This window comes from Tauraco erythrolophus, chromosome 2 (genome assembly GCF_009769465.1).
Source record: "Tauraco erythrolophus isolate bTauEry1 chromosome 2, bTauEry1.pri, whole genome shotgun sequence".
Classification (NCBI taxonomy): Eukaryota; Metazoa; Chordata; class Aves; order Musophagiformes; family Musophagidae; genus Tauraco; species Tauraco erythrolophus.
Window position 1 is genome coordinate 85,206,395 of NC_141466.1, and position 13,291 is coordinate 85,219,685.

At 36.9% G+C, this 13,291-nt stretch overlaps 1 protein-coding gene across 2 annotated transcripts in view; it reads right to left on the reverse strand.

Annotated features, from left to right (window-relative positions):
* GALNT2 (polypeptide N-acetylgalactosaminyltransferase 2) overlaps window positions 1-13,291 on the reverse strand; it is a 103,135-nt gene that overhangs the window by 16,296 nt on the left and 73,548 nt on the right. For both annotated transcript variants that reach the window (XM_086627324.1, XM_086627317.1), the window contains exons 7-10: window positions 10,935-11,056; window positions 4,926-5,013; window positions 1,053-1,140; window positions 448-551 (exon numbers count right to left, since the gene is read on the reverse strand). In XM_086627324.1, the coding sequence (XP_086483450.1) occupies window positions 448-551; window positions 1,053-1,140; window positions 4,926-5,013; window positions 10,935-11,056 (402 nt within the window). The remainder of the gene's footprint in view (window positions 1-447; window positions 552-1,052; window positions 1,141-4,925; window positions 5,014-10,934; window positions 11,057-13,291) is intronic.

The following is a 13,291-nucleotide window of genomic DNA, read 5'->3' on the forward strand; positions in this document are numbered from 1 at the left end:
AGTTGTACGTAAGAATATGAAACAAACTCTTGTGTTCTACTTTCCACGACTAAATTTCAGCAACATCTTAAAATACGCCTTACATTGTCAGCATTTAAGCATTATTGTATTTTAATCAATAACTTTAGAACAGGATGTGACTTTCAAACAAGGCAGCATTTTTGAAAGTAATTGCCCATCTATATTTTATCAGCCAACTTCCATTAAAATATTTCACTGCTTAATGAACAAATTCTTTTATTGTCTCATATTCAGCATATAATTCCTATCTTGTTTTAATTCTTTCATTGAAATAAACCTTTTGGATTTTGTCAATAATGCATGTGAAGTTTTAACAATGATTTTAACCCTCTTTGCACAAATCAGGAAGACCATGACTCCGTGACAGTAAAGGCAATGAAATCTGCTTTCTTTCAAGACAGATCCGAAGGTAAATAATATACATACCTAAGTTTTCTCCACCCCAAACATCCATCATCATGTCATACTTCCCTAGTTCTTCAAAGTAGGACTTGTCCATCACAAATAACCCACCAGCTATCATGGGTGTCCTAAAAAGACAATAAAAAAATAAATTAAATATTTATTTTTAAAAATGCAATTTTTTTCAACACTCTCAAATGTAGCTAATTTTGCATCTATCACTTCAAATGTTGCCTGAACACATTTCGATGGCATATACAGCGCTATGACCATCTTCTGAGGCAGCTTCCAAATCTCCATTTGGCTCACAAGTTCCTTATGTAAAGAGTGGCAACTTGTGCCAGCAATGAAATGTTAAATGATGTTGTACTTTTAGCCCTCAAAACACACCAACTTTAAACAAAGAGACATCTACTTTTTGTTAAGGGTAAATAATCTGTCAGTGTGCTTTAAAGTATTTTTTTAATACAATTTATTTCTGAGAGTCTCAATGCTACATAAATATGAAATTTCAATATTAATGAAATCTATAGTAAAGATCCCCTTTCAGACTTAGAGAAGATGATTTCTAACTTTATCTAGTTGCAAACTATAATCTATTAGAGGGAGAAGTGGTGGTACAGACATACTTTATGGGAGCAACTGGATTTCCCTGCCGTGCTCTTCTTTGCTCTGGTGTCATGTAATCCCACTTGAACACCAGGTTCCAATCAAAGCCTTCAACAAGAAAATTAAAGTAGGATGTTAAAAAGACTGTGGTCATCATTCAATTTGTAGTAACGTAACGTTGTCTGAAAACACCAGGAACTGTAATTTAAATTAAAAATTTAAACTTCCACAAACTAAAACAAACAAGAGTTCAGATGAAAGGTAAAGAAGTTGACAGGACAATAAAAGAAGTAATTGCAAATACAAAATAGCTTAGATTTCTCTTGTCCTCTACTACATAAAGTTAGAAACCCAGTCAACAAGTGACAAAGCAAAGGCCTTAATATGAATTCAACATATCATATCCTCTTGTCAAATAGAACATCATATGAAGATCTTCCAGCCATTACAAATGCTCCCAACGGTATTTACTGTATGATTGCATTTCAACTCTTACCAAATGATCACATATTTATGTTTACACAGGCTTTATGCAGTACTCTTAGTGGTACTCTATCAGCAGGAGATCTCTATCATGAAGGTCGCAAGAGGTTATGTAGCTCCCACTTACTTCATTAACTTTCATTTAACTTCCTGCTTTGCCACCGGATGCTTCTAACTGTATCATTTTTTTAAACCTGAGGCAAGCGCTAGAGCACCAAAATCTTACTTCCCTTATGTATGTACATATATGTGTGTACACACAGCAACAGCTGGTCTGGTCCTTTTGTGAGTTAAGCACAGAAGCACATAAAGATCACTAAAATAGACAAGACCAATAGGTCCCCTACAGCAGCCTTCTACCTGATGACCATTTGAACTACCTCCTTTAGGCAACGATACACAGCTGGTGTAAAACAAACTTCCTATAGGAAAAACTTTCACCACAGTTTTTGAGCTGGGTTATGCCCAGCAGCATGAACATCTATTAAAAAACTACTCAAGGTCCATAGCCCTCTCCCAGTACACCTAGTGAATCAGCCTTACACAGACTGCCTGCTGCCAAACACATTTAGATCCTATGAGGTCATGTCATGAATGATTTCCAGATTTCTGGTGCACAGATGTCAATAGTTTTCTTTCTCCGGCATAAAGATAAAGCAATTACTTTGTGGGGAAGTGGGGAAAAAGCTAAGGTAAACAGACAAAAATTACAGTCCTACAAACTGTCTGTCTGCATCCATAAATGTGCATAGTAGTGATCGATGCACAGAGTTGAAAACGAAACAGTTTTCATTTTAACTCATAAGATACTTCACCCACACAATACAGAAATTATCCTGAACAGTCTTTACAGCATGCATGCCCACTCTTTCTCTCCATGTTTGAGTATTTCATGAAGTGTTGCACTGTAAAAATGAAAGACTAAGTACTCTAAAACTCCAAGCAGCAAAACAGTAAAATGGCTACAATCGATAGCACTGAAAAGCCTCTGGCATGAGAAATAAAATGAGCTCCAATATCTCCATGCAGTTAAAAAGTCGCATTTCATCGTACATACCCAGCAAAATTACTTGCATGTGGGAGAACTTGAAAAAACCAACTGTTCTCTGGCAGAAGCAGTAGAGATAGAGTTACATATACTCCAGTGAACACAAGGGGTCTCTTTTGGAACACAGCACTCTGTTACAAACTCCAAACAAGTGTATAAATTGTCTACCCATAAAAACTGGTTTTCCGTCTCCATTTTCACTGACTCTGGGAAAAATCTGCACTCAATGAGATAATATCAGTAACTCTGTAAAAAGAGTATTTTTGAACACAAGTGCATATCCAATATGAAATTCTATCCAGTGTAAACTGCATCATAGGCACACTCTAAGCTATTAGATCTCAGTTAACTACAGTTTATTCCAGTAATTAAAGTGTTTCTCAGCTCAGTACAAACACTTTTGCAAATCCCTCCTTCTAAAAAAAAAGTCTGTAACATGAAGTGCATGGATTTAATATTGGCCAGACTTGGGAATCATTTCAGCCCTGTCCACTTTTAAAAGTTTGTAGCATTTGCTAGGTTGCTTGTCTTGGGTGATTAAGTCCTTTCAAAACAGAGCAGGCACAAATGCTGTCCCAGTTGTCTCAACTCTCCATGCTTCAGCCACAGAGATACTGTATCTAAGGTTGAAAGCATAGTTTGGTTTCCACGTTTAGGCTTGGCCCCAGTGAAAGTGTCCTGTGATGCCAAATGCTGTAGTGCCTCTAACGTGGTAAGCTGTCCTCTGGGAACTGAAAAGAAATATAGTCACGTTTGAACGGACCCCCAAATAGCTTTAAACGCTAGCATGTGCGAAATGTCTATTGTTAACACTAAAAAAAAAAAAGCTTCTTATTCCTCAGTCCAGAAGTACAGAGCACACTTTTAAAAAAAAAGTAAGATATATTTCTACTGTGTACAAAGGGAGAAAATGAGCACTAAAAAGAAAAAAGAAAAAAGAAAAAGAAAAGAAAAGGGAAGCATAGTTCCAAAGACAAAGCATGAAAAGCAGTAACGAATGAAATGATCTCTCAATCTTCTCCCACTTCACTTGGAAAGAATTAAACAGCATGAACCCTGCAGGAACCAATCAAAGGTTTCAATGGAAGAATTCCTCCTCCTACTGCAGACAACAATAAAAGCCACATAATGGTATAGGGATTTCCATACTCAAGACATAATGAATAGATTGGGTAAAAGCCTTGAGGTTTTAATAAAGCTGGCACACACATAATAGCACACGACTATATATTAGCATACTGTGAATATAAGCACTGTAGGTGTTATTTCAGAACATTAATTAAAAGGATATAGAACCTCTCACCTCCAGAGCACTGACGGGAAATTGAAGCATATGTGACATTATGGCAATATTGCTTTTATTTTAGCTTACTGGAACAACACTTGGTGGCCAGTTAGTCAGTAGTAACTGACAGAACGGGCTCAAAATTGTTCTTTCCTTTCTCACCCAAGAAAGTCCATTCAGAAAAAGATGAAACACTGTGGGAACAGCACTGCATAATTTCTGTATTGTGGTTCATCTTATATATTTGTACAGGCAGTTCAGTTTCCAGTGTTGTGGGAACAATTATGTTAAAAAAATAAGGGGAGGGCAAAGAAGAGCTATTTAAAATGCTAGATTCTGGCTTATTGTGAAAAAACTTCATAACGAGTAAAAAAGTGTGTGGTTGCCCTCTTCCCCTTTGGCAAAGGAAAAGGGAGGATTTATTTTTTTTTTTTAAGGCTGCACAAGTCTTTTTACTATTTGCTGTCAATAGTTTACACTGGCTAGACAAAGTGAAACTGTAGTACTTCTCAACTCAATTTAACAGAAAATTTTGTAAGTGAACACTACAAATTTTCAAGGTCACACATTACTCTCTTCACAAATATAGATCATGGCTAACAAAAACATTCTTTTTTTTTCAACATATTCCAAAGCTTTCTGCTTATTCAGAAGAGTTTAGTTTTTTAAGCAAACCAGCATCTTGAAAAAAACTCATAGGCACTGCATTGCTGATGGGCTTCTAAGCTAGAGAGCAATTAAAACTTATCTGAAGAGAGAATCATAAGCTCTATGCATAAGCTGCTTCTGACACTTTTATACAATCTTACAAACATTGGAGTGAGTACTGCACATTAGTAAAAGGCAGCATAAACTTTTAAGAATTAGTATAATAAAGATGAACTGGTTTAAAGCAGAAGACAATAAGGCCAATTAAAATCCAAGCCTAGAAACAACTGACCTATAGAACTTAAACTAGATACATGAAAGGGAAGAAAAGTACATTATTTGCCCATTCCACAACTGCAGTGCTTATGAGCTTTGATTCTTGGTGCCTTTTTTTTTTTTTTAAGTTTATATTCCAGTACAGGTACATACCGCCTTTTAAATCAGCTGACGCCCCCACGTACTGGAAGTTGTCCATATTAATTACATCAATAATAGGAGACACAACTCTGGTCTTGTCCTAAAATAAATATTAGAAAGTAATATTGAAATAATGAAATCAAGATATAAAGGTTCAGGCAGGATGAGATGTTGAACAGTTCAACAGGATTTCAGTAGCACGTCTCCCCCAGCTCTCCCCCTACTTCAACCTTGTGGCTCTGAATAGCCAGTGCTGTGAACAGCACGGCTCATCACTGCTTCAGAAAGCAGAAACCACTCTATAGAGCTGGGAATCCTCTTTCTATTCTAGGCTACTCATATTCAAGTAATCTCCCTCTTCTGACTTGCACTTGAAGAAGGCAGAAAACTTGTCGTTCTAAAAGCAGTCGAGCAAACAGCACTTCCATTCTTACTTTTAAAACCAGCTCAAAGAAAAAAAGCATCCAGGCAATTCATATTTTCCATAGCAAATCTCTAGCCACACAGTGTACTACGGTCTTATTATTTCAACTTTTAAGGAACATTTAGGCCTTTCTGCAATCAAAAGAGACTTAGGTTAATGCTAACCCATTTCACACGAGAACAATCACACTTCACAATCAGATACTTAGATAGCGAAGAGAAACTAAGAACACCTCAAACTAGTTCATGCTATTAATCTCCAACAGCCAAGATTCTAGTGTTTTTGTCAAAACAGTTGAAGAAAAAACAAAAATCTTTCCAACAACTCCACACGCATCATCCAGTAGGATCACAAGACATCAGTATTCTAAAAAAAGACTCATCTAATATTAGAAATGCAATATCACGGTTAAGCCAGTTTGTCTCCATGACTTACTGGGGAAAGTTACATTTACACACTGAAGCATAAGTTCTATGGTAGTTTGATGGAACGATTTGCTCGAGTTCAAAATACAAGTTTGAGCTCCACAATTTAACATCATTCAGAGAGCACAGATAGCATTAGAACAGTGTATCACCAAATCTGTAAATATAAAAAATGTTTTGAACATACAGGAGATATTTTGGTAACTGTTACAGAGAAACAGTTCTCATGGTTAAGAAAACCATCCCAACCTAAACACCTCCATTTTAAGAATTTATTTCATACGTATGTGTTCCAACAATTCAGCAATGCATCCCCCTTACTAATCAGTATTACACAGAATGGATTGGAAATGAACTCGTATGAGAATAGCTTGAGCTCATAACAAGAGACTTAAAAGCAACTGCTTTGCTTGGTCCAACAAGGACATGAAACACTCATTTTTATTTATTAAATCTTAACTATTCAATCTGTGCTGATTTTAATAAGCCCTAATTACACAGTTGGCATTTATGAGGTCATTCTGCCTGAGTGAGCAAAAGGTCATTAACTTCTGTATCAGTCAAAAAGAGAATCCAAGTGAATCCAAGAGAATCCAAGCTGAAGACTAAGCTAAAAGCTGAAGACTCACTATTGATTTCTACATTCCTTTTAAGTATCACTGCTGCTACACTACCTGGGCCAAATATCTGCTTTTATGAGGGATGTAATATAACATCTAATCAGCTCTGCTTCTAAGTATTAGTTAGCTTGGTCTAAAGCAAACTAGAAACATAAAAAAGACCAACCTGCCCTATTCCTCCACCAACGACATCCTTAGCTCCTGCTTCTGTTAGCTGCAGCCCCAAGTCCATGTTTGTAATGGCAAGCATACAGTTTTGCTATGTTGTACTTGGGAGGCAATTATGATTTATTGCACCTTAACTACAAAACACTAACTGTGTGCGCCCTCCTATGCCACTAAAGCACTTCAACCTTATTTTAGGCATTCTGTAGACAGTGATAGAATTAGAAAACTCCTTTATTTAAAGACTGATGAGACAGAAGATATCCAGTCTATCCAGTTATTCACAATATACCCATCATCATAAAATACAAAAATTAAGCCGCCCTTCCTTTCTTTCTCCTTCTTTCCCTTAGCTGAAACTGTGATGGCTTATGTATCTATGCTAATCTCTAAAAACCTTTTCTGACAAAAATTTACATTTTCTCAGATGGTTGTACTTGGCACAGCTGAACCTGGTGGTAAAAGCTGCCCAAGCTATCAGGTGTCACATTAGGCAGAGTTTTAGTTATGCTTCAACTTATCTCCACCATGCTGAGTAAGCAGGTAGTACACTGTCTCTACACATTTGGGATTTCCTCAGGCTTTTACTCCTGGTGTGATTAGTTCTATCAATATCAGGGCGACACCACGCTAAACACCACTTGCTACACTTAACATTATTTAAACAACTTACAGTTGTTTCTCCAATGGACAAATACTCAGGCTGCGAGCATTCAGTTCGATGTACAACCACCACTTTGTTGGCTTGGAAACAAGCTATTCCTTCTATGATTTTAAACTACAGATTTGCTCAGCAGCAAAGCAGATAAAAGACTTGCACATTCTTAAGGTGATGCTTTGCAGGGCACTACAAAGTTGTTAATGCAGAGACTGCTAAAAAGAGCTTGTGGGTCTCCAAAGTACAAGGAGTTCATTCACTTAAAAAAACTAAAAAGCAGCTGCTCTCTTTAAACTATCCTAAAGCAAGAGATTTATTTATCCATAGTGTGATTAAAGTAGAAATCTGATGTGCACTTTAGAAATAAAAACACAAGCAAAAAGGAACTCTTCTTTTTTTAATCTCCTATTTCACTCTGAGGGTTAACACTGTAACTGATAATGGAATATACAATTGGAAAACCATGTGCGTCTTGGTGAGGATAATGCAAAGAAATAGCCTGTGAATACTGCATGTCTCTAGTGCCTGGAAATTTGTAGCAGACTATTTCGTTTTAATATTTCATAAGGAGGTTATATATGCTCTAGGGAGTTAGACTATTATATATTATTCTCATAAACCATCAGAAATTATCCTCAAGATTCTGCATACATTGCTTCCTCCCCCCTCTAAAAATCTCAAGACACTTCAAAGATTAAGCTTCACAATACTCTTAAGAGAAAATATTTATATTTTCCTTTCAGCATTGTGCCAGTTAAAGGTTGACTCATTCAAGGTCACAAAACCCGAAACAGATATGACAAAGGAATTCACATCTCATTTCTTAATCTTGTTTTTTTCTTCCTTTTAAGATGATCTTTGTTTAAAAATACCTTCCTAACAGTGATATAGGATTTACAGCTATGCTATGGAAATAGATTAGTTCAGTTCTGCACCAGAATCTTCCAATTTTTATTTTTCTCACAGAGCTGATGTAAGAAAAGAACATCAAAGTGATTAGAAATTGGAAAGTGAAAAAGCCAAGTAGATGAATGTGCATGAAATAGCCAGTAGTTACCAATGTTTGAGATTGTGTATGCTTTTTACTATGTTGACATTTTTGAAGAATCAAAGGGTTAAACTCCACCGGCTCCTCCTTCAATCTCCCCTAACCAATGTACACACAAAAAAAATCTAGAGGGCATAAAAGGTCACCTTAGGGAATCAGGCAGAAAACCATTCTCCAGGAGGGAGTAAAGAGAGAAAAGATATACCAGCTCCAGGTTACACAAGTATCTGGATGTTCTGAACACTAAAATATTCACCTTGTATGTATGTTGCTTCTGCTTCAACCCTTTGCTCAAATTGCTGAAGAAAAATCCCTAGCAGTGTCAGACACCTTTAGGAATGCTAAGCACAGTCAATAGAGAAAGACACTCTAACCAGCAAACCACCTCAAAGAAGAAAGCTGTGGGAAGGATCATCCTTCAACTGAAGAGGAGAGCTTAATGCCTCAGGTGCTCCTCACACAAGCAAGAGGTCAAAGACACAGCTTTCTAAAGTGGTTACAACACATCAGACAGAGTATTGTAGAAGTGATTCAATTCAGACTGTTTCTTGGAAGCTATAAATTTTTCATATTGTAACACACAGAACTAATCCCTCAAAACTCCGACAGAATTAAATGCCAAGTGGGCAATTCTGGGACAAAAGGAGAAAAGAAAACACCCACACTTCTCACTGCATATAGATTAGATACAGCAGCACAAAGAAAATACTGCATTAACATATAGTAGTCCTGACCTGAAAAAGTTACCTTTGAGGCCAGAGCAGAAATGAGTTCATGTCTATTCAGCTTCTTGTCACCGAGACTATCAAGAAAATGCTGCCAACTAACATCAAGTAACATACCATCTGCACTGTGAGCAAAAGCAATCCATTTAAAATAACAAAGAACTATCATATACTATATGTAAACAAGCCTTAATTTTTTGAACAAGCAGAAAGCTTAGCAGCTACTTTATCAAACCCTACACTTGTTGGTTGGGAATCCACATCAATTATTTATTTAACAGTACATCAAGCTTTTACAAGTGGAAAACTATTCATACAGCTGAAAACTATTCAATGGCACACATGATTAGTGTGTATCACAGTGACAATCATGAGGAGCAAGTTTTGACAGATCTAACAATTCATGTGCTGCTAGAAAGTAGCAGCTGCAGAAAGCAAAACATGCACCAGTTTCTCCCACCAAGTACACAACATGTAATGCTCGATCTTCATGAAATCGGGAGCAATTTAATAAGAGGTTTTACCTTTTCAACTTAACAGAATGTAACACTTTTCCCTATCCCATATCGGTTTCAGAAAGCTAAATGAGTATGCCCTGAAAAAAGTCATAAACAACAAAAAGGATAAATGGCAAAATAGCTGTCTTACTAAAAGCAAGGTTTTGTTGACCAAAACTACCATTCTTCTTCTAATTTCTTGAATCGGTAGATGCTTCTATTTACACAAAAAGGCTTGAAAACAGTTTCTGCATCCTAGAATCCATTAGTACTTCAGCTGCAAGCATTCTCCACTTCCTTCAGAGATATATTTTATGCCTTCAAGTTTATTTTCCTAGTTAATAATTATAGAGATATTATCCCAATCCTTCTGAGGCTGCAACACAGGCACAAAAATAGAAGGAAGTGCTATATTACTCACACTTAAGGGCTCTGTAGGCTCTAGGTCCTTTAACAGTGTCCAAGTTTGGGCTGATTAAAGTTATTTCTACTCCAAAATAAGATTTTAACTGCTGATATGTCTTAGGCAACTTACAGTATTTCTGGAATACACAGTAAAGCATCATAGAATCAAAAAGAATAAGGAAAATCAGTCATCAATTGATAGCTTCTCCATTGGCATATTGAGTGTATGGGGTTTACTCCCTTCCTCCCCCTCTTCCCCTCTCCTTTTTAGGGAGAAATGCAAAGGGAAGCATAGGGAGCATAAACAAAGAAATGGATATTAACAAGAGAGTAGATTAGCAAAACCATTTTGACCAGAAGCATTTTGAAAGAAAGGTTTTCCAGGAAGGGGAGTTTATGAGAAAGGGAATGTAATTAAGAAAGAAGAAAAACCCTGTTGTCTTGAGTGTTCCCCAGAGCTTTTGGGATCACACTTGATTCACTCTGCACTTCAGTTGAGTTCCTCCAGAGCAAGTTAACAAGTATAACCATCCTCTGGAGAAAACAGTATACTTTCACTCTCAATCCTCTCAATTGCTTTTCCGGGACACAGACTAAGCATCATTTTCATAGAAGCTGAGAGCCCACAGTCCGTGCTAATTTCCATGAGAATTTTCGTCTCACAGCTCAACCTCTCTCCTATTATCACACTGAATCTTAATGAAGCATAAATACTCACATAAACTGAATTACATTGAGCTGATATTGGTTGAGGAGAACTATACTTTGCTCTAAAGATTTTCAACACTTACTGAGGAGGTCCCTAAAGAACCATATATTTGAATTGCTTGTAAAGATAATAATAAATATTCGCATTTTATGTTCCTGTGTTCACAGATTAAGTGAACAAAAAATGAGTTTTAATCACAGAACACTCCAATCATCTCCATCATCTCACTTCAGAGACAAAGCTTCCTTCGAAAAATGTGTAAAATTAATGTAGTATAAACCAGATGGCTTTAAAATTTAAAAGCTACTCCTTCAGGAAATTACTTCAGAAGGACTCTTTACTAACCTCAGCTACTCTTTCCAAAAGTGGTTCCAGCCAGTGTTCGTTGCATTCACAGTGACTATCCAGGAAGGTCAGTACTTTCGCTTGTGCTGCATCTGCCCCTCTGACACGGGAGCGCATCAAGCCTGAGAAGTAAAGATAATGTGTTTAAAGTTCTTACTGAGGAAAACAATCAACAGTAGTGAGAAACTATTACATTCCAAGTTACAGTAGTGAGAAACTATTACATTCCAAGTTAGTCATGAATTAAATTACTCTAACTCAGACAGGAAAAACACACAAGTTCCATTATCAAAATGGAAATCTAGTCAATGACTTCACAACAAACAGCCTGCAAGCTTCTTACCTGCTGCACCCTAGTCTAAAGGTTTCAATATGATTTAAGTAGAAGAATTAAAGTATCTTTTCAAAAAAAGTGATAGAAAAGTACAGCTGGGTCTGCATTACAATAAGTGGTATTTATACTGATAAACGTTACTCACGATCGGTCCTGAAAACAAATAACTTTTCCTACAGTTCTACAATAGAACTGAGGGAAGCACCGCCTTTAACTTACCGTGTCCACCTTCTTGCCACCCCCCTGCCATCCTAGCTCTCCTCACAGTCTGTCCATTCTTCTGTCAATTTCTTCCAGAAATAACCATGCTTCACTAATCCATGTCTGAGAGTCTTCTCCCCACCCCTTTCAACTGTCTTTCCCGTGTGTTTCTTGCAGCTCTCTTGTTTTGTGGTTTGGTGGGGTTTTGGTGTCTTTTAATCTCATCTTGGAAAGATTTTTTTAGGAAGAAACTTCTGGTAAAGTCAAAAGGTTCTTTTCTACACCTCAGTTACACAGATCCCCTCACTGATTGGCCCTGTTCCTTTCCTTCCTTCTCTCTTAATATTTGTTCATCAGATGGCCTCGTCATTCCTTAAAATCCCTTGCTATATTTACACACATGCTCCAGAACACCCCACCATTTACTCCGATACAGAAAACAGCAAACTTCCTCTCATTCCTTTACAAACTTCCTCCCTATTTTTCTCTCTTACTACTCACAATTCATTGATTTCATTGTCATTCAAGACCAAAGCCAAGTAATACTTATTTTCTCCCCTCTCCTTTTTCTTTCTACATTGTTTCCCACCAAGTCTGTTCTGGTTTTGGTTGCTTCCCCCCCACCGCCAACTGAAACACTGTAAAAGAGTCAACCCCATTTCTTTCCATTCCCCTTACAAAAACAAACCTGCAAAATATGACTCTGCCAAACAGAATACAAGATGCTTAGGAGGAAAAGCTTATTTGATCTGTTCAACATTCAGCAATAAACAGCCTCATCGAGATCCTTGTACTATCTCTTACCACAAATGTGGTACTTCATTGTGGTAGATATACACTGTGCTGATGCCCTCGGACAGCACTTTCTACATCTCACCTATTGCACCTTGGCAGCTAACCATACCTCATCAGTTTTATGCTGCCTCTCTAATTCCAACTTTTGAAGCTGTTATGTTCAGTTTTTCTACATCAAACCATTCCTCAAGCACTCTGGCTATTCTTGGTTTACTTTTGCAATTCCTCCCTTCCTGAACTCGTTATTTCTAACTTACATTCTTATAGAACCTACTGTCTTGCTCTCCTTCCATAGAAAACACACAGATTAGTGTTTCTAATTTCCTTTTTTTTTTTTTTTTCACTAAAACTGAGTTGACTGCTTGGGTCTTTGAGTTTTCTACGCTCACATTCAACCTTACAATAGTGTTGAGGAGGTTTCCCTGAACATTTATTCACAGGCTACCATGCCCTCCAAAACACATTTGTTGCCATAACAAACTCTGGTCCTACAGACAAGACCAAAAGCTACTATCACATATTTCTGAAAGCAAGGCAGTCAATGTCATCCTGTCCACAGGCACTATTCCTTTATTTTAATTCATATTTTAAAATACACAGCTTTCCTCTGTTGTTCATACTAATGTGTTACTAACGATTTTACTGATTCTTTTAAATTTTAGTTTATATGTGTCTGAGATATCAGCATCAGCCCACACTTGAAAATGAAAAGCGAAGTAAGTATCAAACTCAAGCATAATAAGACAGTAATCAAATGAAATCTTAAAATATTTTAATTTAAAAAATCACTTTGGTTGCACATACACATGCCCAGGCAAAACTTTATAAACAGCACAGTAGATCCCACACATAGTAATTTAACCCTAATCTCACAAAAATAACAAGGCAGTCCTGTGCCTTCAATTAGCAAATAGTCACTATTTTCTGACATAGTAAAAGATCTGTCAAATCCTATTTCGCTTTCAGATATACTGATGCATATTTTTAACTACGAATGAAAATTCAGTTCCTCCATGTATGCAGTACA